This window comes from Marmota monax, unplaced genomic scaffold (assembly GCF_021218885.2).
Source record: "Marmota monax isolate L192 unplaced genomic scaffold, Marmota_monax_Labrador192_F-V1.1 WCK01_AAM20220418_F8-fsc00119, whole genome shotgun sequence".
Lineage (NCBI taxonomy): Eukaryota > Metazoa > Chordata > Mammalia > Rodentia > Sciuridae > Marmota > Marmota monax.
In genome coordinates this window covers 5,467,853-5,487,948 of record NW_026694771.1, presented here as the reverse complement: position 1 = coordinate 5,487,948, position 20,096 = coordinate 5,467,853, and the positions used below count along the sequence as shown (strand labels likewise).

The 20,096-nt window shown below is 34.9% G+C and overlaps 1 protein-coding gene across 1 annotated transcript in view; it reads right to left on the bottom strand.

The window, feature by feature from the left end:
* The window catches only part of Slc9c1 (solute carrier family 9 member C1), a 74,966-nt gene extending 69,925 nt beyond the window's left edge, over positions 1-5,041 (bottom strand). Inside the window, exons 1-3 of the mRNA XM_046425210.1 lie at positions 4,941-5,041; positions 2,460-2,588; positions 1,377-1,542 (exon numbers count right to left, since the gene is read on the bottom strand). Of these exons, the coding sequence (XP_046281166.1) occupies positions 1,377-1,542; positions 2,460-2,588; positions 4,941-5,030 (385 nt within the window). The 5' untranslated portion in view covers positions 5,031-5,041. The remainder of the gene's footprint in view (positions 1-1,376; positions 1,543-2,459; positions 2,589-4,940) is intronic.
* Positions 5,042-20,096: the final 15,055 nt, after the last annotated feature.

The following is a 20,096-nucleotide window of genomic DNA, read 5'->3' as shown; positions in this document are numbered from 1 at the left end:
ATACTGGGTTTCAAGATTGTGAAGTTAAGCTGGGCACAGTGGTGCACGCCTGTAATCCCAGCAGTTTGGGAGGCTGAGGGAGGAGGATCACAAGTTTGTGGCCAGCCTTAGCAAGTTAGTGAGACTCTAAGCATTTAGCGAGACCCTATCTCAAAATAAAAAATAGAAACAGCTGAGAATGTAGCTGAGTGGTAAAACACCCTTGGATTCAATCTCTAATACCAGAAAAAAACAAAACAAACAAACAAACAACAAAAAACATTAAGAAGTAAAAAAAAAAAAAAAGATGTGAAATCAGATTCCAGGTATTATAGAACTCCCTCAAATTTATTGAAAAGAAAGTGCTGACACAAAGTCACATAAAAGTAGCAATATGGGTTAAAAAAGTAGGGGGAGGAAGACACAAATTGAGGATAGGGTGATTGATGTTGGATTGGCACTTCCTTCCAAACTTTCACCTCACTCCTTTTCGTGAATATTCAATTTCCTTTATTCTTGTATTTGTTCATATATTTACACAAGCTGTGTCTACCTCATGCTTTCTTTCCACTTGTCTCATATAGGTCTTTTCTCCTTAACTGGCCATAAAGTGAAAATGAAATTGAAATGAGTGTGTGTGTGTGTGTGTGTGTCAGAGAGAGAGAGAGAGAGAGAGAGAGAGAGAGAGAGAGAGAGAGAGAGAATGTACATGGGCATGTCATATTAGTATTCTATTTTGAAGCATTTTTTTAGTACCCATTATTAAAAAGTAACTGGGGAGGAAATTAGTTTATTACTTTTCTTGTATGAGGCTCTCAGATTGTTTTGCTTTTCTTAAATTAACTTGGTATTTTACCTTTAAATATAGATTTATTTATCAAAAAGACATTTATATATTATAAACACTATGTGATTGATAATTTTTTTCATTTTTGACTGTTTTAGACTTTTGGTCTTAATGGTGACAATGACTCCAAAGGAATTTCTCTTTTAGAGTGGCATCATCCTAATGACTGTTAAAAGAGAGAAGAAAAAAAAACCAAAACAAAACTGGGTAACAGAAACGTCACCACATGAGTATGGAACAGTGTAATGCTTCAGAATTGTTCTATTGGCTCAAGTAGAAGCATGTATAAAGAATTCTAAATTATTCCTGTCCTAATTCACAACTGGATATAAGGCCTTTTTTGGACACTATCTAAGCCCATTACTGACACTATCTAAGCCCATTCTTCTGTCCTAACCCTCACTTCCAGAATCTTTACTAATCCTCCAGGTCCTCATTAGACTATTTCACATAGTGAAAAACTACCACACACAAAGGGATCTTAAAATAAACAAACGTGAACTATAAAATATGATATATTCAATACAGGAAATAAGAAAAATATACCTACCAAGGTCTCTTATGGCAGCTGCAGTCAGCATGGGGTCTGAACTCATAAGAATAACTGCAAATAGGAGCCATGGGATGGTCTTCAAAAGTAATTTATTCACGGATTGCAGATACCAAAGAATTAAGACATAATTAATCACAAAGCCGGGAATTGTGATTAAAAGTATCTGCAAAGAAAGTTCAGAGTAGAAAAATCAGATTGGTTTTATATTCCATTTTAGAAAGCAGATGATCACAATTTTTTTAGAAACGTAGAACCAGATAACACTAACAGCACCTACCAAGAGATGCATGAATGGGGAGACTCTCAATTGGCCCTGTTCCAGCTAACCCCTGCCTGAAAACCCCACCTCATCCCACAAGACCAGAAATGCAGGAAATGGCTTAGCGGACATCATCTGAGTCAACCCAACCCAAATCATATCTCTGTTCTTTTCAGTTTCATTTTGTGTCATTTGTCTGAATTTAATGTACCTTGATTTGGATTAAAATGTAAATTGTTCTAATAGTTTTGTTTTAGGTAATGCTTTCTATTTACAAAACTGTTTTGATTACTTTGAAAGAAATATACATCCTGCTCCTGATCTGAAGAAGTTTATCACAAGTTCTTTCCCTGATACAGTCCCAATTTCCCAAGATTGAAAAATAATAATTTTAAATAGGGTTATGTCTGCTTCTATGCATTTTCTTATCTGCTTTTATTCTTTGAAATGTGGATATAGGAAGCTTTAGACAGTAAGAATTAAAACTTGATTTTTCTTAACAGTTTCTTTTTTCCTAGAGCTAATATATTTCATAATAGCTCTCTTGTAGCTTCTCAGAACAAAAATTTTAATTGAAGTTCTGCCAGTCAGATTTTCAGAATTGCTCCCCCCAACCCATCATGTTCCCCCTGGGTTGCTAATGTGCTAGATGATTGCCAAGATACAGTTTATTCACTAAAATACTAAGCTGAATTTAGACTCTGATACTATGTACTTTTTTTCAATCCTTTTTGTTTTCTATTTTGTAGCAAAATTTTAAAAATCTGAAAATAAATGATATGGTTCATGAGTGAAAGGTATTACTGAAAAAGAATACTTACCTGCCAAAATAACTTTTGAAGCATGTATACATCCATGTCATATGCAACATTAAAGATAATTATTGGTGTAAATATACCAAAAAATAACTCTGGGTTCATCCATTGTATGGCATCTGCATATCTTTGGATCTAGTAACATAAAATTCTTTTATTCTTATTTGTCCATCTCTTTCTTAGTATAAAATATATACCACATACTCCTATCTCTAGCAATGGAGAAAGAAAATCTGAAAATATATCAGATATAAGTGGCACTCATCTGAAATCTAGCAAACTCAAGTTTGAGGCCAGCTTCAGAAATTTACTGAGGTCCTAAGCAATTGAGCAAGATCCCTATCTCAAAATAAAAACTTAAAAGGGGCTGGAGATGTACTTTAGTGATAAAGCACCCCTGGTACCATTACAAAAAAAAAAATCTGAAAAGTTATGACATAATGTTTGTAAGTGCTAGAGTCTTAATTCTATTGGATTTTCATTATTTTCCATCTGATTATTATTGCCAATTACAGAAGAAAGTTAATGCATGCCTATTTTATTTTTGTAAACAGGTATAGGAAACATTGACATAGGAATCAGAGAATACATAGTAGATTTTCAGGCATATAAGAGAAAAATTTCAGATGGATGGATTAACACACAAATATCCATGAAGGAATAAATGATTATATTAAATTATAGAAAATACAAATATTTAGTCATGGCTTATATAGAAGATACATGTGAAAGTATAAAAGACTAACAAAATAGAAACTGAAAAGTTAATAAAGTTTATGAAATAACTGATTAATGATGTGCATCATAAAATATCTAATTGACATTAGTAAATCCGGTTATGGATATCCACTCACCTTTCACTCATAAACACTGACAATACCTTATTGTTGGGGTGATAATTTTCCACAAGTTACTTTTATTACTCCAGGTCTAATGAAAGCAGGCCCTGATTGCATTTCATGAATACTTGTAAGGCTAACAGCCTTGGGAAACAGAGCAAGAGTGTTTCTCCAGAGGAGAGTTCAGGTTTAATTTACAGCCGAGAATAATAAAAATAACTTCTCCCTCTGGGACAAGCAAGCAAATGATTTTACAATCCAATTTAAAAGATTCAGGTTCCCTAAACTCAGGTGTCTCATTTAATAATTCAGTCCCATTGGGTGTGCAGATTTCACTAACCCTCTTTGTTTCTCTTTGTGCAATGGGGATTCTGAGAACAAGCACAGGATAAGGCTCATACTCTGATTATTGTTATTGCATAATAAATCCTCTGTCTCTAACCCAGGTATTCCCTGTCTTGTGCCTGGACCATGAAATTGTGGCAGGCTAGCTCGAAAGTGGAGTAAAATCTGAATCCCTTCACAACTCTTGACATGTGGTCTCTTCCTTTGAAGAAGTTACTGACAAATAATAAAGTTTATAGAAATAATTGAAATTGCATTTTTGTTAAAATCATATAATTATAAAACCTCTTTATGATAAGTGAATAAATAACCTGCTTTTGGTTTTTTACATGAATGTGTGTTTTCTGTAATATTTTTAACATTACTGGCTAATTTTATTTGGGAAAGTCAATGATTTTCAGACAAGTTCTCATATCTATGCTGACTAACTAGGGTAGGCAAACTATAGATCCTGGGCCAAATCTGGCCTACTGGTTTTTGTGGGTTTGTTGGTAAATAAAATTTTATTGGGACCCAGCCATGCCACTTCATTTATGTACTACCCTTGGCTGCTTTTGAGCTGTAGTGATAGAGTTTAATAGCTGGACAGAGATCATAAGGCCTACATACTGTAAAATTTCTATGTGGCCCTTCACAGACATTTGCCACAAACTCCTGGGCTATAGTTCTATGTAATATATACAGTAATGCATTCTATGTAACTTAGATTAAGCATTTTCCCTTTCTTCTCCCTGACTCTGTTCCCAACTATTTTAAAATACTATAGCTTCCTTGGCTATATCTGTAGTTTACCTTATTCCTCACTTCTGACTCCAGACAAGTTATTTTTTCATATGTTCTACCCTAGATACGCTTACACACTATCATCTATTCTTAAGGAAACCCTATGAAACATTTCTGAGGCCAAAAGATGGTTCAATATTAGAATTATCTTGCTACTAAAATTCTGCACCAGCAGCACATTCTCCCTGAGCTTCTATCTTGTTAGCCGATTTCTTGTCTACGCTATTGAATTCTGCTGAAACACCCATTGGCCACTGCTGCGCAGGGGCTGTATGCACGCTCATTCTGAGTTGCCTACATACTTTCAGTCCTGGGTTCTTCTTTGACTATATATAGATGGATCTCATCTTTTTCAGCCCTTGATCCTTTTTCAGCCCTTGATCCTTTTTCTATATCACAAGCATCTCCATCACAAGCACAAGTGGGGCAGAGAGGGGACGAGTATTTTTGTAAATTTTCTTAAGCCATCTTTGCATTTATGTAATTCTTATAGTGCAAAATACTCATTTATTATACACACCTGGAAAGACGTAAAACTTAGTATTTCAAAACTGCATCCAATTAAAAATAATATCACAGGGAGAGGAATTGGAAAGTCTTTCAAGTGCATGTTCAAAAATGCTGCAAAAAAATGTTGTTACTGAAAGGCAATATAATATCACATATATAGAACTTTTATGTGCTATGATTTCTTAATACTGAGGATAATGAATTACTGTTCCATTGCTAATTTTCTATTTTCCTATAACTGAGACCTTCCCTCACACTTGCAGTACACAGAATCAGTGTAATTGTTAATCTATCAGTTTCTTGCTTTATTTCTCCCATGATGTATCTCGTTTCCTTATAATCTTTAGTAACATTGCTAGCAATCATTGGTTGTCTGGTTTTTACTGAAATATTTATATTAATTTTTAAATACACCATAAATAATAGGTTAGTTTAACTAGCAATTCTGCAATGAAAGGTTAATGAATACATTTTAATGAAAACTCCTGAGAAACATTATCATTGTTATCAAAGTGCAACAAATAACATCATAGTTTTTTCTTTCATTTAATTGTTTTTCTGCTTCTTCATATATAAATTTTAAAGAAAGTGGAAAAAAACCCTGAAGAACAGCACTTTATTTTGGTTCTTTGTATCATAACTAGGCATAAATTTATCATTTGAGTATAACTCATGAGACATTCTACCCTAACATGTGATTTTCTGCTCATTTGCTTCCATTAACCTTATTGCTGAGATTGAACCCTGACACAGCCAGTAGGAAGTTGTGCATATTTTTAATCCGATGGAGAAGAATATGGAAGTCATATGCTACATAATTGTTTTGATTGAAAATATTGAGATAAAAGTATAAATTTAAGTACAAAACTCTTATTTCCCATGATTGCTACTTGCCTGAATTCCCCATAGTAGCATTTATATTATATACCCATAATATAAAATTGGAGCTAGAATGACACTTACCTCCAATAGCACAGATCAACGACAATACTAGAATGATTTCAGGGAGGTCCTTGGGAGTGCTCAATAATACCGTCTTGAAAAATTCCATCCATGTGCCAGGAAGTTTGTTATAAAACGTTACATTGATATGGATTCCGTGTTCATCCATACTGTTGTTTCTTGCAGTTAATCTGAATGTGACTTTATTATGTATCTCTGTAAAATTCAGAGAGGATCACAGAAGCATAAGGTTTGCCTTCTAGGTGGCCTTCAGGTGATTTTCTAAAAAGAAGGAAAAAACACCATTATTTCTCCTTTAATTATTTCTAGTGACATCTTATTATTTACCACAATTAGCAATGCCTCTCCCTTAAGATACTTTCAACTTAAATGAAAGGGGCAGAATCCCTTGTGATACAGAATAGCCAGTGACACCTTGGGTTCACTTACAATACCAAGCACTACTCAATTTATTATCCACCCCACATCTACCCAACTATTTGAAAGAATTCTTTTGTTTTTCCTTATTGAATTTTGTTTTTTAAATTTGTTCTAATTAGTTAAAAGGATTCTTTATATAACCACAAGCAGATTACTGAGATCTGGACATGGACATGTTCTGGCAGCAACTCCAAGTAGGAAGTTGAATGAATGAAGAATTTGCTAATCTTTATTGGACAGAAACTAATAGCTTATGTTGTTATATATTCCTGACCTTCTTTAATCTCATTTGGAACACCAACAGGTGAGGTTTTCTATCTTTATAACTTTATACAGCAATCAAAAACATATGAGAAATATTGAAACCAAAAGAACTTATCTAATACAGGGTTAATCATTGATTGATAAGGGTTTGAAGCAATAGATAATAGCCACCTTCTGTTAATTTTATCTGCTTTACATGGAAAACAGTTTTACATCAAAGGTCTTAAACTTCCTTCAGTGAATTCTTATGATTCTCTCATAAGAGTAGCTTAGCATTTCCTAGTACCTGCTCATAGCTTTCCCTCTGACAGCCTTGCTAAGTGACCAGTTAGTTGACATTAAAATTCCTCTTATAGTTCAGTGATTTGTCTTTTTTAATTCAGTTTCTGTGATATATAAGCTATATATATACATAGAGAGAGCTTGTGTGCTCTTATCTGATTATAAAAACAGTATTTTGAAAGAGAAAAACAAATTAATACATTTTTTGAAATAAACATGTAAACATTTCAAAAGCATTAAAAAAACCTCCATGCATATCATCAAGTGTCTTTTATATTTCATTTACATAGTTGAGCTCATCTTTTTAATATGTATACTTCTTGCTGCTTTTTAATTATTACTGTATTGCCAGTATCTAAAAGCTTTGCAGACAACCCTTTACAAAGGTTGGTCATATTAGCAACAAAGTAAAAGTACAGACTCCTGTGGTCAGGCTTCCTGAACAGAAAGGTCTGACTGACAGGCTTCTGCTGGTAGGTTGAAAGACTGTGCAAACTAATTCAACTCCATTGGACTGTTTTCAAATCTGTATAGTTTCACAGTCTATGTATTTTTTATTCCTGTATTTATTACTTTTCAGAATCATCTGGGGGAGATATAGTGATACTAGGGGTTTGGGTCCTATCTGCAGAGATTCTGATTTAAATTTAATCTGGGGTTCAGCCTTGATTCCCGAGGTGATTTTAATGTGTAGCCAAAGTTAACAACCACTATGATCTGCCCAATTAAGAGGCAACATTGCTCAAGTTTGACCCTCCAAGTGAACTTTTCAATATTCTTGGTAACCCTTAAGAGAAAGGGTATCAGTGCTCTCCAGCCAAAGACCACCAGAAATACCTCTGTTATTGATAGGTATTGTTTATTATTTGTTGCCACAAAGGAGATTGCTTACACTTGGATCCCTGAGACCTCTCAGTAAAAGAGTGTTAGATAGAACCCATTATAAGACATGCACTTAGACTGGGTCAATTTTGGAGAGGGCCTAAGGAACTCAGGGTTCATTCTAGATAGGGTGTTGTTAAAAGATGAGGCCAATTCTCTGATTGGGTATCCCAATAAATCTAGTTTTGGGAGAGAGCTGATTAAGGTGAAGATAAAGCAGTACTTGGTAGGAGAGTGAGAATGTTTGTTGTTGCAAGGGTTGCACAGTGACCTTGTTTTGTCTCACTTTGTTGTGGTTTAGGATGACCTTAACTGATGTTCTGTGGGATAGTTTATGTCCAAGAGGGGAACAACTTGCTCTAGCCATTAGCATCAGGCCTTTTCTTTTAAACACTGAGCCCCAGCTACGAGACTGCCTTAGTTTAGTGTTTGTTTTTTCCTCAAAGCATATTTAAACTCCTTATCCTGACCTTGGTATATCAAGAGTGAGAGGTAGACCTGGAGATCTTGATGTGAGTGATTAAGTTCAGCTGTGCCTCGTAAGTCGAGAGATTCTCAACCTTGGTTACACATGGCATTACCTGGAGAGTGTTTTTTAAAAGTACAGATGCCTGGGTGCCACTCTAAGAGGTTAATTGGCTTGGGGTGCAGCCTGGGCACTAGGAACTTTAAAAGCGTCCCAGTGATTCTAACAAGCATACAGCTTTTAAAATCACTGCTCCTGGAGAAGTCCCTGCTCTTAGGGAGGAACGTTTTGATTGTTGATACTTGCTCTTAATTAGATCAAACTATTTAGGAGAAAATTTTCATTGCCACCTCTTAACTCACTCACTCTTACTCCAAAGTCAAACGTACTGGAACATAATGGCTCCACCAAATAAATAAATAAAAGATACCAGATGATTCTGATAGTTACACATTCCTACATGTTTTCAGAAGTTAAAATAGTTAAGAAGGGGCTGGGGATGTGGCTCAAGCAGTAACACGCTCACCTGGCATGCACGGGGTGCTGGGTTTGATCCTCAGCACCACATAAAAATAAAATAAAGATGTTGTGTCCACCGAAAACTGAAAAATAAGTATTAAAAAATTCTTTCTCTCTTCTCTCTCTCTCTTTAAAAAAAAATTAGTTAAGAAGCCTATTGTTTTCTGAACTCTAAGTGGGGATACCCAGATACATGTTCCCATAGCATTTTTCTCATTAGATTATTTATCTAATAATCTTAATAAGTGTTTACACATTCAGTCCTAATAAATTCTTTTCAGAAAATAATGAAATTGCCAGAAGTCCTGATTACCCTTGAATTTCACAAAGACATGTTCTCAACTGACACAATTTCTATTCTGACGGTGAATATGTGATAAATTCTTAGGTTAGTATCCCCAAACTTTAAAACATCCTAAATAATCTTTACCCAATACAAAGATTTCATGTTAAATTAACTTGTAAATGCTAATGTAACTCTAGTTTAATATTTTAAAGTTTGGGGTAATGAAGCAACAGAGAGATTAAATAGGTTTTGAATGCCATTATAATTCTTTTTTCAGGTTAAATTGACTTTTGGCAGCTTTATCAGACCAAATCTGTGTTGTTGTTTTTTTACAGTCTTCAGTTTATTATTTTTAAAAATTTTTATTTGTTCTTCATAGTTATACATTACAGAATGTATTTTGACATATTATACATACATGGAGCATAATTTCCCATTTTTGTGGTTGCACATGATGTGGAGTTACACTGGTCATGTATTCATATATGAACACAGGAAAGTTATGTCTTATTTATTCTATTTCCTATTCCCATTCTCCTTCCTTTCCCTTCATTCCCCATTGTCTAATCCAAACTCCATCTATTCTCCCTACCCCCTTATTGTGGGTTACCATCCACATATCAGAGAGAACATTTAGCCTTTGGTTTATTGGGATTGGCTTATTTCCCTTAATATGATAGTCTCCAGTTCCACCCATTTACTGGAAAATGCCATAATTTAATTCTTTATGGCTGAGTAATAGTCCATAGTATGTATATATACCACATTTTCTTTATTCATTCATTTGTTGAAGGGTTCCTAGGTTGGTTCCATAGCTTAGCTATTGTGAATTGAGCTGCTAAAACATTGATGTGGCTGAGTATATGCAAAGGAGTGGAATAACTGGGTCAAATAGTATTTCCATTCCAAGTTTTCTGAAGAATCTACTTACTGCTTTCCAGAATGGTTGCACCAATTTGTAGTCCCACCAGAAATGTATGAGTGAACCTTTTTTCCCACATACTTACCAATCTTTATTGTTTCTTGTATTGTTGATCATTGCCATTCTGCCTGGAGTGAGATGAAATCTCAGTGTAGTTTTATTTTGCATTTCTTTAATTGCTAGAGATGTTGAACACTTTTTCATGTATTTGTTGATTGTATTTCTTCTTCTGTGAGGTGTGTGTTCAGTTCCTTTGCCCATTTATTGAGTTATTTGATTTTAGTGTTGTTTTTTTTTTTAGTTTTTTGTAGATCCTGGAGATTAGTTCTTTATCTGAGGTATAGGTGGCAAAGATTTCTACCATTCTGTAGGCTCTCTCATCATGTTCTTGATTGTTTCCTTTGCTGTAAAGAAGCTTTTTAATTTGCCAGCATCCTATTTATTGATTCTCAATTTCAATTCTTGTGCTTTAGGAATCTTGTTGAGGAATTCAGTTTCTAAGCTGACATGATGGATATTTGGGCCAACTTTTTCTTCTAGTAGGCACAGGATCTCTGTTTTAGTGCCTAAGTCTTTGATCTACTTTGAGTTGATTTTTGTGCAAGGCAAGAGGTGTTTAATTTCATTTTGCTACATATGGGTTTCCAGTTTTCCCAGCACCATTTGTTGAACAGGCTATCTTTTCTCTAATGTATGTTTTTGGAACCTTTGTCTAGTATGAGATAACTGTATTTATGTGGATTTGTCTCTGTGTCCTCTATTCTGTATCATTGGCATACGTGTCTGTTTTGGAACAGGCTATCTTTTCTCTAATGTATGTTTTTGGCACCTTTGTCTAGTATGAGATAACTGTATTTATGTGGATTTGTCTCTGTGTCCTCTATTCTGTATCATTGGCATATGTGTCTGTTTTGGTACCATGCTGTCTTTGTTACTATGGCTCTGTAGTATAGTTTAAGTTCTGCTTTACTTTTCGTGCAAAGAGTTGCTTTGGTCTGGGTTTTTTATTTTCCCAAATGAATTTAATGACTGCTCTTTTTATTTCTTTGAAGAACATCATCGAAACCCTAATAGAAATTGCATTAAATTTGTATAGCACTTTTGGTAGTATGGCCATTTTACAATATTAATTCTACCTATCTAAGAGCACAGGAGATCTTTCCATCTTCTAATGTCTTCTTTAATTTTTTTCTTTAGTGTTTTGTAGTTTTCATTGTAGAGCTATTTCACCTCTTTTGTTAGATTGATTCCCAAGTATTTTATGTTTTTTAACACTATTCTGAATACAGTAACTTTCTAATTTCTTTCAGTTGATTCATCATTTATGTATAGGAACACAATTTATTTATGGGTGTTTATATGCTGCTACTTCTCTGAATTCTTTTATAAGTTCTAGAAGTTTTCTGGTGGAGTTTTTTGGGCTTTCTAAATATAGAGTCATGTCATTAAAAAGTAGGGATAATTTGAGTTCTTGAGGATAGGTACATCCCATTCGTTTTCCTTTAATTTCTTTCTCCTAATTGCTCTGGCTAAAATTTCAAGGATGATGTTGAATAGAAGTGGTGAAAGAGGGCATCCTTGTCTTGCTCCAGTTCTTAGAGGCAATGCTTTCAAATTTTCTCCATTTCAAATGATGTTGGCCTTGGTTTTAACATACATAGCTTTTATAATGTTGAGGTATGTTCCTACTAGCCCTAGTTTTTCTAGTGTTTTGAGCATGAGTGGATGCTGAATTTTGTTAGATGCTTTTTTTTTTTTTTTGTATCTGTGGAGATAATCATGTGATTCTTTACCTCTATTGATGGGATGGATTATATTTATTGATTTCTATATGTTGCACCAAACTTGCATCCCTAGGATAAACTCCATTTGTTCATGGCGTACTATCTTTTAAATATGTTTTTGTATCTGATTTTCCAGTATTTTGTTAAAAATTTTTGCCTCTATGTTCATCAGGGATATTGGTCTAAAGTTTTCTTTCCTTGATGTTCCTATTTGGTTTTGGTATCAGGATTATTCTAGATCCATAGAATGCATTTGGAAGGTTTCTCTTCTTTTCTATTTCATGGAATAATTTGAGGAGTATTGATGTTAGTTCTTCTTTGAAGGTCAGTAGAAATTGGCCGAGAATCCATCTGATCCTGGGCTTTCCTTGTTTGGTAGGTTTTTGATGGCATCTTCAATTTCATTGCTTGAAATTTATCTGCTTAAATTTTCTGTGTACCCCTGATTTAATTTGGGTAGATCATATGTCTCTAGAAGTTTGTTAATGTCTTCACGATTTTCTATTTTATTGGAGTATAAATTTTCAAAATAATTTGATTGTCATCTGTATTTCAGTAGCATCTGTCATGACATTTCATCATAAATTTTAGTAATTTGCTTTCTCTCTCTTTGTTAGCTTGGCTAAGGATTTATCAAATTTATTGATTTTTTTCAAAGAACCAATTTTTTGTTTTGTCAATTTTTTTTTTGTTTCCATTTCACTGATTTCAGCTCTGATTTTAATTATTTCCTGTATTCTACTGCTTTTGTTGTTGGTTTGTTCTTTTTTTCCTAGGGCTTTGAGATGTAATGTTAGGTTATTTACTTGTTGACTTTCTATTTTTTTAATGAATCAGCTCATGCAATGAATTTTCCTCTTGGCACTGTCTTCATGGTGTCCCAGAGATTTTGATATGTTGTATCACTATTCTCATTTACCTCTAAGTAATTTTTGTTCCATCCCTGATTTCTTCTGCTATCCATTGGTCATTTAATAGCATATTATATATATATATATCTTCAGTTGTTAGAGTAGCTTCTATTTTTTAATTTTGTCATTGATTTCTAATTTCATTCCAATATGATCTGAAAGAATGCAAACTATTATCTCTATTTTTTTATATTTGTTAGGGGTTGCTTTGTGGACTAAGATATGATCTATTTTAGAGAAGTATTCATGTGCTCCTGAGAAAAAGTGTATTTAGTTATTGAAGGATGAAATATTCTATATATCTCTCTTATGTCTAAATTATAAATTGTATCTTTAGTTCTATAGCTCCTTTATTTAGTTTTTGTTTGGAGGATCTATCTAGTAGTGAGAGAGGTGTGTTAAAGTCACCCAGTATTACTGTGTTGTGGTCTCTTTGATTCTTGAAATTGAAAGGGTTTATTTGATGTACATAGATGCTCTATTGTTTGGGGCATAAATATTTACCATTGTTATGTCTTGTTGATGTATAATTCCCTTAAGCAGTATGAAATGTCCTTCTTTGTCCCTTCTGATTAACTTTGGCTTGAAGTCCACTTTATCTGATGAGCATAGAAACTGCTGCTTATTTATGAGATCCATGTGAATGATAGATTGTTTTCCATTCTTTTACCTTCAATCTGTAGATGTATTTGCTTATGATGTGGGTCTCTTGGAGACAGCATATAGTTGGGTCTTGTTTATAAATCCAAGTATGTCAGTTTATGTCTTTTGATGGATGAGTGCAGGCCATTTACATTCAATGTCATTATTGAGATATGATTTTTATTCCCTGCCATTTTGATTTATTTCTGGTATTAAACTTGAATTAGTTTCTACTTTGATTGACTATTCTTCTAGTGTAGTTCCTCCCTTAGCTTGTTTTCACTTTCATTTTTCATTTCTTCTTCATGAAATATTTTGTTGAGTATGTTTTGTAGTGCCAGCTTTCTAGTTGTAAGTTCTCTTAAATTTTGTTTATCTTGAAAGGTGTTATTTCATCATCAATTTTGAAGCTTAATTTTGGTGGATATACTATGGGTACCATTTTATTTCACAGATTGATACATATTATTCTAAGACCTCCTAGCTCTGAGGGTCTGCATTGAGAAAACACCTGGGATCTGGATTGGTTTCCCTTTAAATGTGACTTGTCTTTTTTCTCTGGCAGACTTTAGAATTCTATCCTTATTCTGTATTTTAGGCAATTTCACATGTGCCTTCATGTGGGTCTGTTATAGTTTTGTATATTCAGAGTCCTGTAAGCCTCTTGTATCTGATTTTCCATTTTATTCTTAAGTTTGGGAAGTTTTCTGATATTTCATTTTAAAGTTTGTGCATTCCTTTGGTTTGTATCTCTGAGCCTTCTTCTGTCCCACATTATCCCAAATTTCTTGGAAGTTCTGTTCATAGTCTCTTAACATCTTTTCTCCATGATCAACTTGATTTTCAAGATTATACATTTTGTCTTTTTGTCCAAAACTTTGTATTTCATGTGGTCTAGCCTGTTGGTGATGCTTTCCATTGAATTTGGTTTATTGATTCCATTCATTTCAAGTATTTCTGCTTAACTTTTTTCAAAATATCTGTCTCTATTGAAGGGATCTTTCACTTCCTGCATTTTCTCTGATTTCATTCCTTACATTATCCTTTACCTTGCAGATTAGTTTAACTATGTACATTCTCAATGCCTTCTCTGATACATCTTCCACTGTGATGTTGATGGATTCTGGTATTGGCATATCTTGGTTTGTTTGGGGTGATTTGTTCCCTTGCTTTTCCACGCTGTTCTTGTGTCTACGTATCTAATAGTATGGGTCTGAGATAGTAGAGTTTCTATCCTGTAGACATACTATATATAGCATAAAACAAATAGTTCCTGCTATGATGTCTTCAATGTCTTCACAATAAACAGAGATTTTATAATCAGTTATTGCCTGCTGTAAAAATAGTAAGTTTGCAAAAGGGTTGATACTTTCAAATTGTGGACAGAGGGATGTGATGATTATGAGGGATTAGGAGAAAAGATAGAAGTAAAATATTAAAGAGAAGGTGAAAGAAAACAATATAGATTGGATGTTAGCAGAAGAGAGAAAGAACTGTGAGATAAAAGGTATATATATATAAAGAAAATATTTTAAAAGTTAAAAATAAAAATAAAAGAATACCAAACAAAACAGAAATATACTGATTGATCATCCTTGTCCTCACAAAACTGATCCATGAAAAATAACTGGTTTGAAACATGCTATAAATTAGAAAAAATATGAATATATATAAATGTCCATGAGGTCAATATATATATATATATATATATATATATGTGTGTGTGTGTGTGTGTGTGTGTGTGTCCATTAAGGTCACATTTAAACAGAAAAAAGAAAAAAGGTAGAAAAAAATTTGGAGTGAAAAGTTAAAGAGTTATTTCTGTTGAAGTTCAAAAGACTCTCAGCTTCCCTTATCAGCAGTATTAGGTGAAGTCATCTGGAGTATGATGCTGCTCCATGCTTGGGGTGGGGTTGCTAGAGTGAGAGAGTTAATCCTATAGGCAGAACTCCTGGAGGTGGGGTTTAGGCTTAGGCAGGCTCCAGGCTCTTCACTGAATGCCAATTGGTCTGGAGATTTTAAATCGGCACATCTCCAGGGCCAAGCAAGTGCAGGTTCATGCTGGAAGACCGCACCCCAGGATCTCCCCTGGGTTCCACTCCTGTGGTGGAGAAGCCAATTTCTGGGAACCACATTTTCTGGTTCAGTCTCCAAACTCAATCTCTCCTGCCCCTACCCTTTTGAATTCCCAGCCAGGCATGTCTCTTCCAGCCAGTCCTGCAAATGACCAGATTGGAGGGGAAGGGGGAAAGTTGGGTGGATTTCCATGACCAATTGTTCCCTGTGTAAATCTCTCTCCACGTTTCATTTTTCTTCTGGTCACTTAGGCATACTCTATGTTGTGCAGTGTGGGTTTGCCAGGATTGTATTTCGGGCCAGAATTGGGTTTGTCAGGAATAGTCTCCCTCAGTGGCCAGCCCCCACTGTGGCTGCAAAATGGTTCCTTACTGTTCTCTTCATGCAGCCAATAGAGATGTGGTTTCTTTCCTGTACAAGGATATTGTGTCATATGCTTTTCCGTTTAGTTGGGAAATGTCTTTTAACTCTAAACTCTCTGTATCCAGATGTGCCTCAAGCCTCTTAAAAATGCAGGTTCCTTTAATTTTACTTATGCTCCCACTTTGCTCATGGAGACACAGCTCTGGCTGGTGCCTCTAGTGGTGGCAGCACCTGTAGCACTGGGGATTTCTTCCTTTTTATATTATATCCAATCTCCTAAACTCCCAATCTTCTGTGAGTGTCCTGTATTAAATTCCAGTAAGGTTCCCCCTTTTTCTTCTTGTTCACCCACTTTGCTGAGAAACTGCCTATCTGTTTTCTTGGTTTCACAGCATAGAGCAGCCAGGAAAGTGACTGTCTCTATCCTGCCATCTTGAAACAATCCCAGATAAAGTCTTATTAAGGAAAAAATAATAATATACTATATAGATTTTGTAAATTAATTTACCAATAATTAAGATCTCAGTTTTTGCTGTGGGCAGTGGTGCACTCCTATAATCCCAGTGGCTCTCTGGAGGTTGAGACAGAAGGATCATGAGTTCAACATCAGCCTCAGCAACTTAGTGAGGTTCTAAAGCAAAACTTAGCAAGACCCAGTCTTTAAATAAAATATAAAAAAGGACTGGAGATGTAGCTCACTCATTTAAGTACAACTGGGTTCAATCCATGGTTCAAAAAAAAAAAAAACAACCTTAATTTTCTTTGTGTGTGATGGTAATTAAAGACTGCCCTCTTACAAATGGCATATAGATTGTCCTTTACAGTCAGCCACCTTCAGAAATTCTCTTTCTCATGGAATGTGACATTAATTTCATCTTGTCGCTGAAAATGAGAAATCTTCCTTTCAATCACATTTTGCAGGATTGTGGTGACAAAAATACCCTTAAGAAGGCACAGTGGAATCTCAGTAATCTGCACAAGCTGCAAAGTTCAAACTTAATGCTTTATTGAGTGTAGGTTTAAATCACAAAGGCTGGATTGTCTCTAAACTTTCCTAGTCCACTAGGCAGCCTTTTCCCCCACTGACTCTGAGGGCGGGTGGTCTATCACCCTCCAAATGCCCTATTTCTTGGAATAAGTCCTTCCTCATGTCAGGACCCTCTCCATATTCATTACTTGGAAGTGCTTTCCTCTGGGGCTTTACTTTTCAGTGCCTCATCAATGAAAAAGGTGCTATTGAATCATTTGGAAAGAACTGAGGATAAAAGCATAATGGGGGAGGGGTGGGGCAAAGGGCCAGACATTCAAACTAAGAGCCTGGTTGATCTTTAGGACAGTCCTTGATTATCTGCCACAAGACAGACAGAAACTACAAGAGGGGACATGGCTGAACCTGTAGCTGAGAACTGTAAGGGCATTTGTTGTTCTGGGAGAAGAGACTAAGAGAGAAAGCACCAATGGGAATTGTCAACTCCTGAAAGGGAAACTATAGCAGATCTCACCTTCCAGAGCCTCAGGAGGAGCATCTAATAGTATGGGAGGTGAGGCCAGTAGCTTCTTTCACTCCAGAATGGTCAAGACCAACTGCAAACTCACTGACAGTTATTTGCTCCAAGCCCCGCCCCTGGCCTGCACCCATTGGCTTGGAACTCACAAGCCCTGACTTGATTTGGTAGTAAAATACAGCCTTATTTCCCTGTGGACTAAGGCATTAAAGTTATAAGGCTGTGTATATTTAAAAGTAAGTGAGGCCAGATGTCATGGCACATTCCTGTAATCCCAGGGCTGGGGAGGCTGAGGCAGGAGGATCACTTGTTCAAAGCCAGCCTCAGCAAAAGCCAGGGCCTAAGCAACTCATTGAGACCCTGTCTCTAAATAAAATACAAAATAGGGCAGGAGATATGGTTCAGTGGTGGCGTGCCCCTGAGTTCAATCCCCGGTATAAAAAAACCAAAAAACCAAACACACAAACAAACAAACAAACAAGAAACATAAAATAAGTGAATAAATAAGTAAACAAGGGCTGAAAAGAAACTTCCAAAAATTTTATTGCTTATGTTAATATAAAGCTTTGGATCAGCAAATTTTTGGCAAAGAGCCAATGGATGCTGTTTTCTCAGAATTCTAGGGGGAGGGAGTTTCTTGGATAAAATAGGGTGGTTGAGATTTTGCAATATAAGAATATTGGTTCCTGGGTTAGAAAAAAGAGAATGGCTATTCTGGGCAATTAGAAGAATAAAATCAAGACAGATAGACTAGGTCAATGTTTATTATGGATCATATGTGATAAAATGTTTAGGAATAATGATTTACTCATTTCTTTTTTCTAAATATAATACCAAACTATTTTAATTGAAATTACTTAGCATTATTACTATAGAGGTGATTTCCATATTTCTACTTAAACAAAAATATTTGGCAAGAAATTTTATAATGATTTTGAAATCTAGTAACTATTGGGCAAGAGATGCTTCTTTATACTTTCGCTGAAAGTTTTTGTGAAGCTATTTTGATTCTTGTGAAAAGGGAGGAAGAGGTGAGAGAGGTCAAAGATTGAGGAAATAAAAGAGGAAGATAAAGATGGAAGTAATGCTTAGGAATAGCCAATTCTTGGCTCTCAGAGAAGCATTTACTGTCTACACTGTCTTGTGGACAGTAGGTGTTATGAGGGAAATGATCTTCACAAGGTTAACATTCTGGAGAACAGTCACTCAAGGAAAGTGCACATATATTTTAATAAAATAAAAATTAAGATTATTTTTGAGTCATTCATTTAGAAGGAAATACATATTTAGTAGTAGAAATGGAATTAGATTAGATAATGAAACAATCACTATATTTTAAGAGAAGGATAATTGATTTATATTTTAAAGTTAGTTTTTAATTTTAACTTTATTTTTTATTATTTGTGTTCTGTCTTTTGCCAGCCCACTCTTAATTCACTCTGGTGACTGTGAAGATCAGGTAACTAACTGTATTATCTCTAATTAGTTTTACTGGAATTCAATGGAAAATAGTAATTATTTGTTTCTATTATGTGATTTTACAACAGTTATTTGGCTTCCTGGTTTGATTATGATTTTTTTTAAATGTCACCATTTTTAAATTTAAAATTTGTATGTGCTAAAATCTATTGATGCTTTTTATTCACAGCTTTCTTCCTTGATCTTTAAGTGCCTTTCTTTTATGGTTAAGAAGTATACTTAATATTAAAACCTATTGACTTCCAATTTTGAAAGAATTTTTTTTCATTTGTTTGTTTGTTTTGGTACCAGGAATCAAATGCAGGCGTGCTTAATCACTGAGTCACATTCTTGGCTCTTTTTGTTTTATTTTGAGACAGGGTCTCCCTAAGTTGTGTAGGGTCTCACAAAGTTGCTGAGGCTAGTTTTGAACTTGCAATCCTCCTGCCCACCTCCCAAACAACTGGATATGTGTGTGAATCATAGTGACAAACAAGTTCCAATTTTTGAAGTATTATTATTATTTTATTTTATTTATTTTTTATACCTGGGATTGAACTCAGGGCACTTAATCACTGAGTCACATCCCCAGCCCTTTTTTTGTATTTTACTTAGGACAGGGTCTCACTGAATTGCTTAGGACCTTGCTAAGTTGCTGAGGCTGGCTTCAAACTCACAATCCTCCTGCCTCAGTCTCCCAAGCCCCTGGGATTATAGGCATGTGCCACTGTGCCCAGCAAGAATTAAAAAATTTCTGAAGCCCATTAAACTCAGATTCCTTCAAAATTATTTTGGTATAAAGTAAATGCCATAAAAATGGTGTTATTGCTCTTCAGAGACAAGGTCATGATCACTTTGACTGAGATGATCAGTGAAGGCCTTCTAAAAGAAGTAGGATTTGAGTCTCATGAAGCCTTGTTGAATGTACAAGTTCTGTGAGAAAATGGGGAAAACATAGCAATCATCTTTTATGCATTACTTCTACATACATAAGAGCAGTGTGTGTGTGTGTGTGTGTGTCAAGATAAACAGTAAGGGAATAATGAGATTTCTTTTTCTTTTCTTTTTTTTTAGAGTTCATAGGAGATTGGTAAAAATGGGGCAATATTTTAGCAGATTTTGACAGACCAAGCTGTGTATACTCTGGGTTTTGGAAACTACTATAATGTGTTTAGGATACTCTAAGTAGTTCGTTATAGTGGATACTGGGGCTATGCCATTGGTGTTGATAGACTGGTAGGAGATTGTATATCTTAAGGCTCTGAAGTATATGTGTAATAGTAATTAGGTACAAAGAGCTGGAGAATTTGGTTAAAAAAGTGATAGTTACACTTAATGCCAAACACTTATCTTTTTTATGTATCGATTGGCTACTTGAAGGGTTTTGCTTGTGAAGTGCCTGTTGAAGTCTGTTACTTGTTCT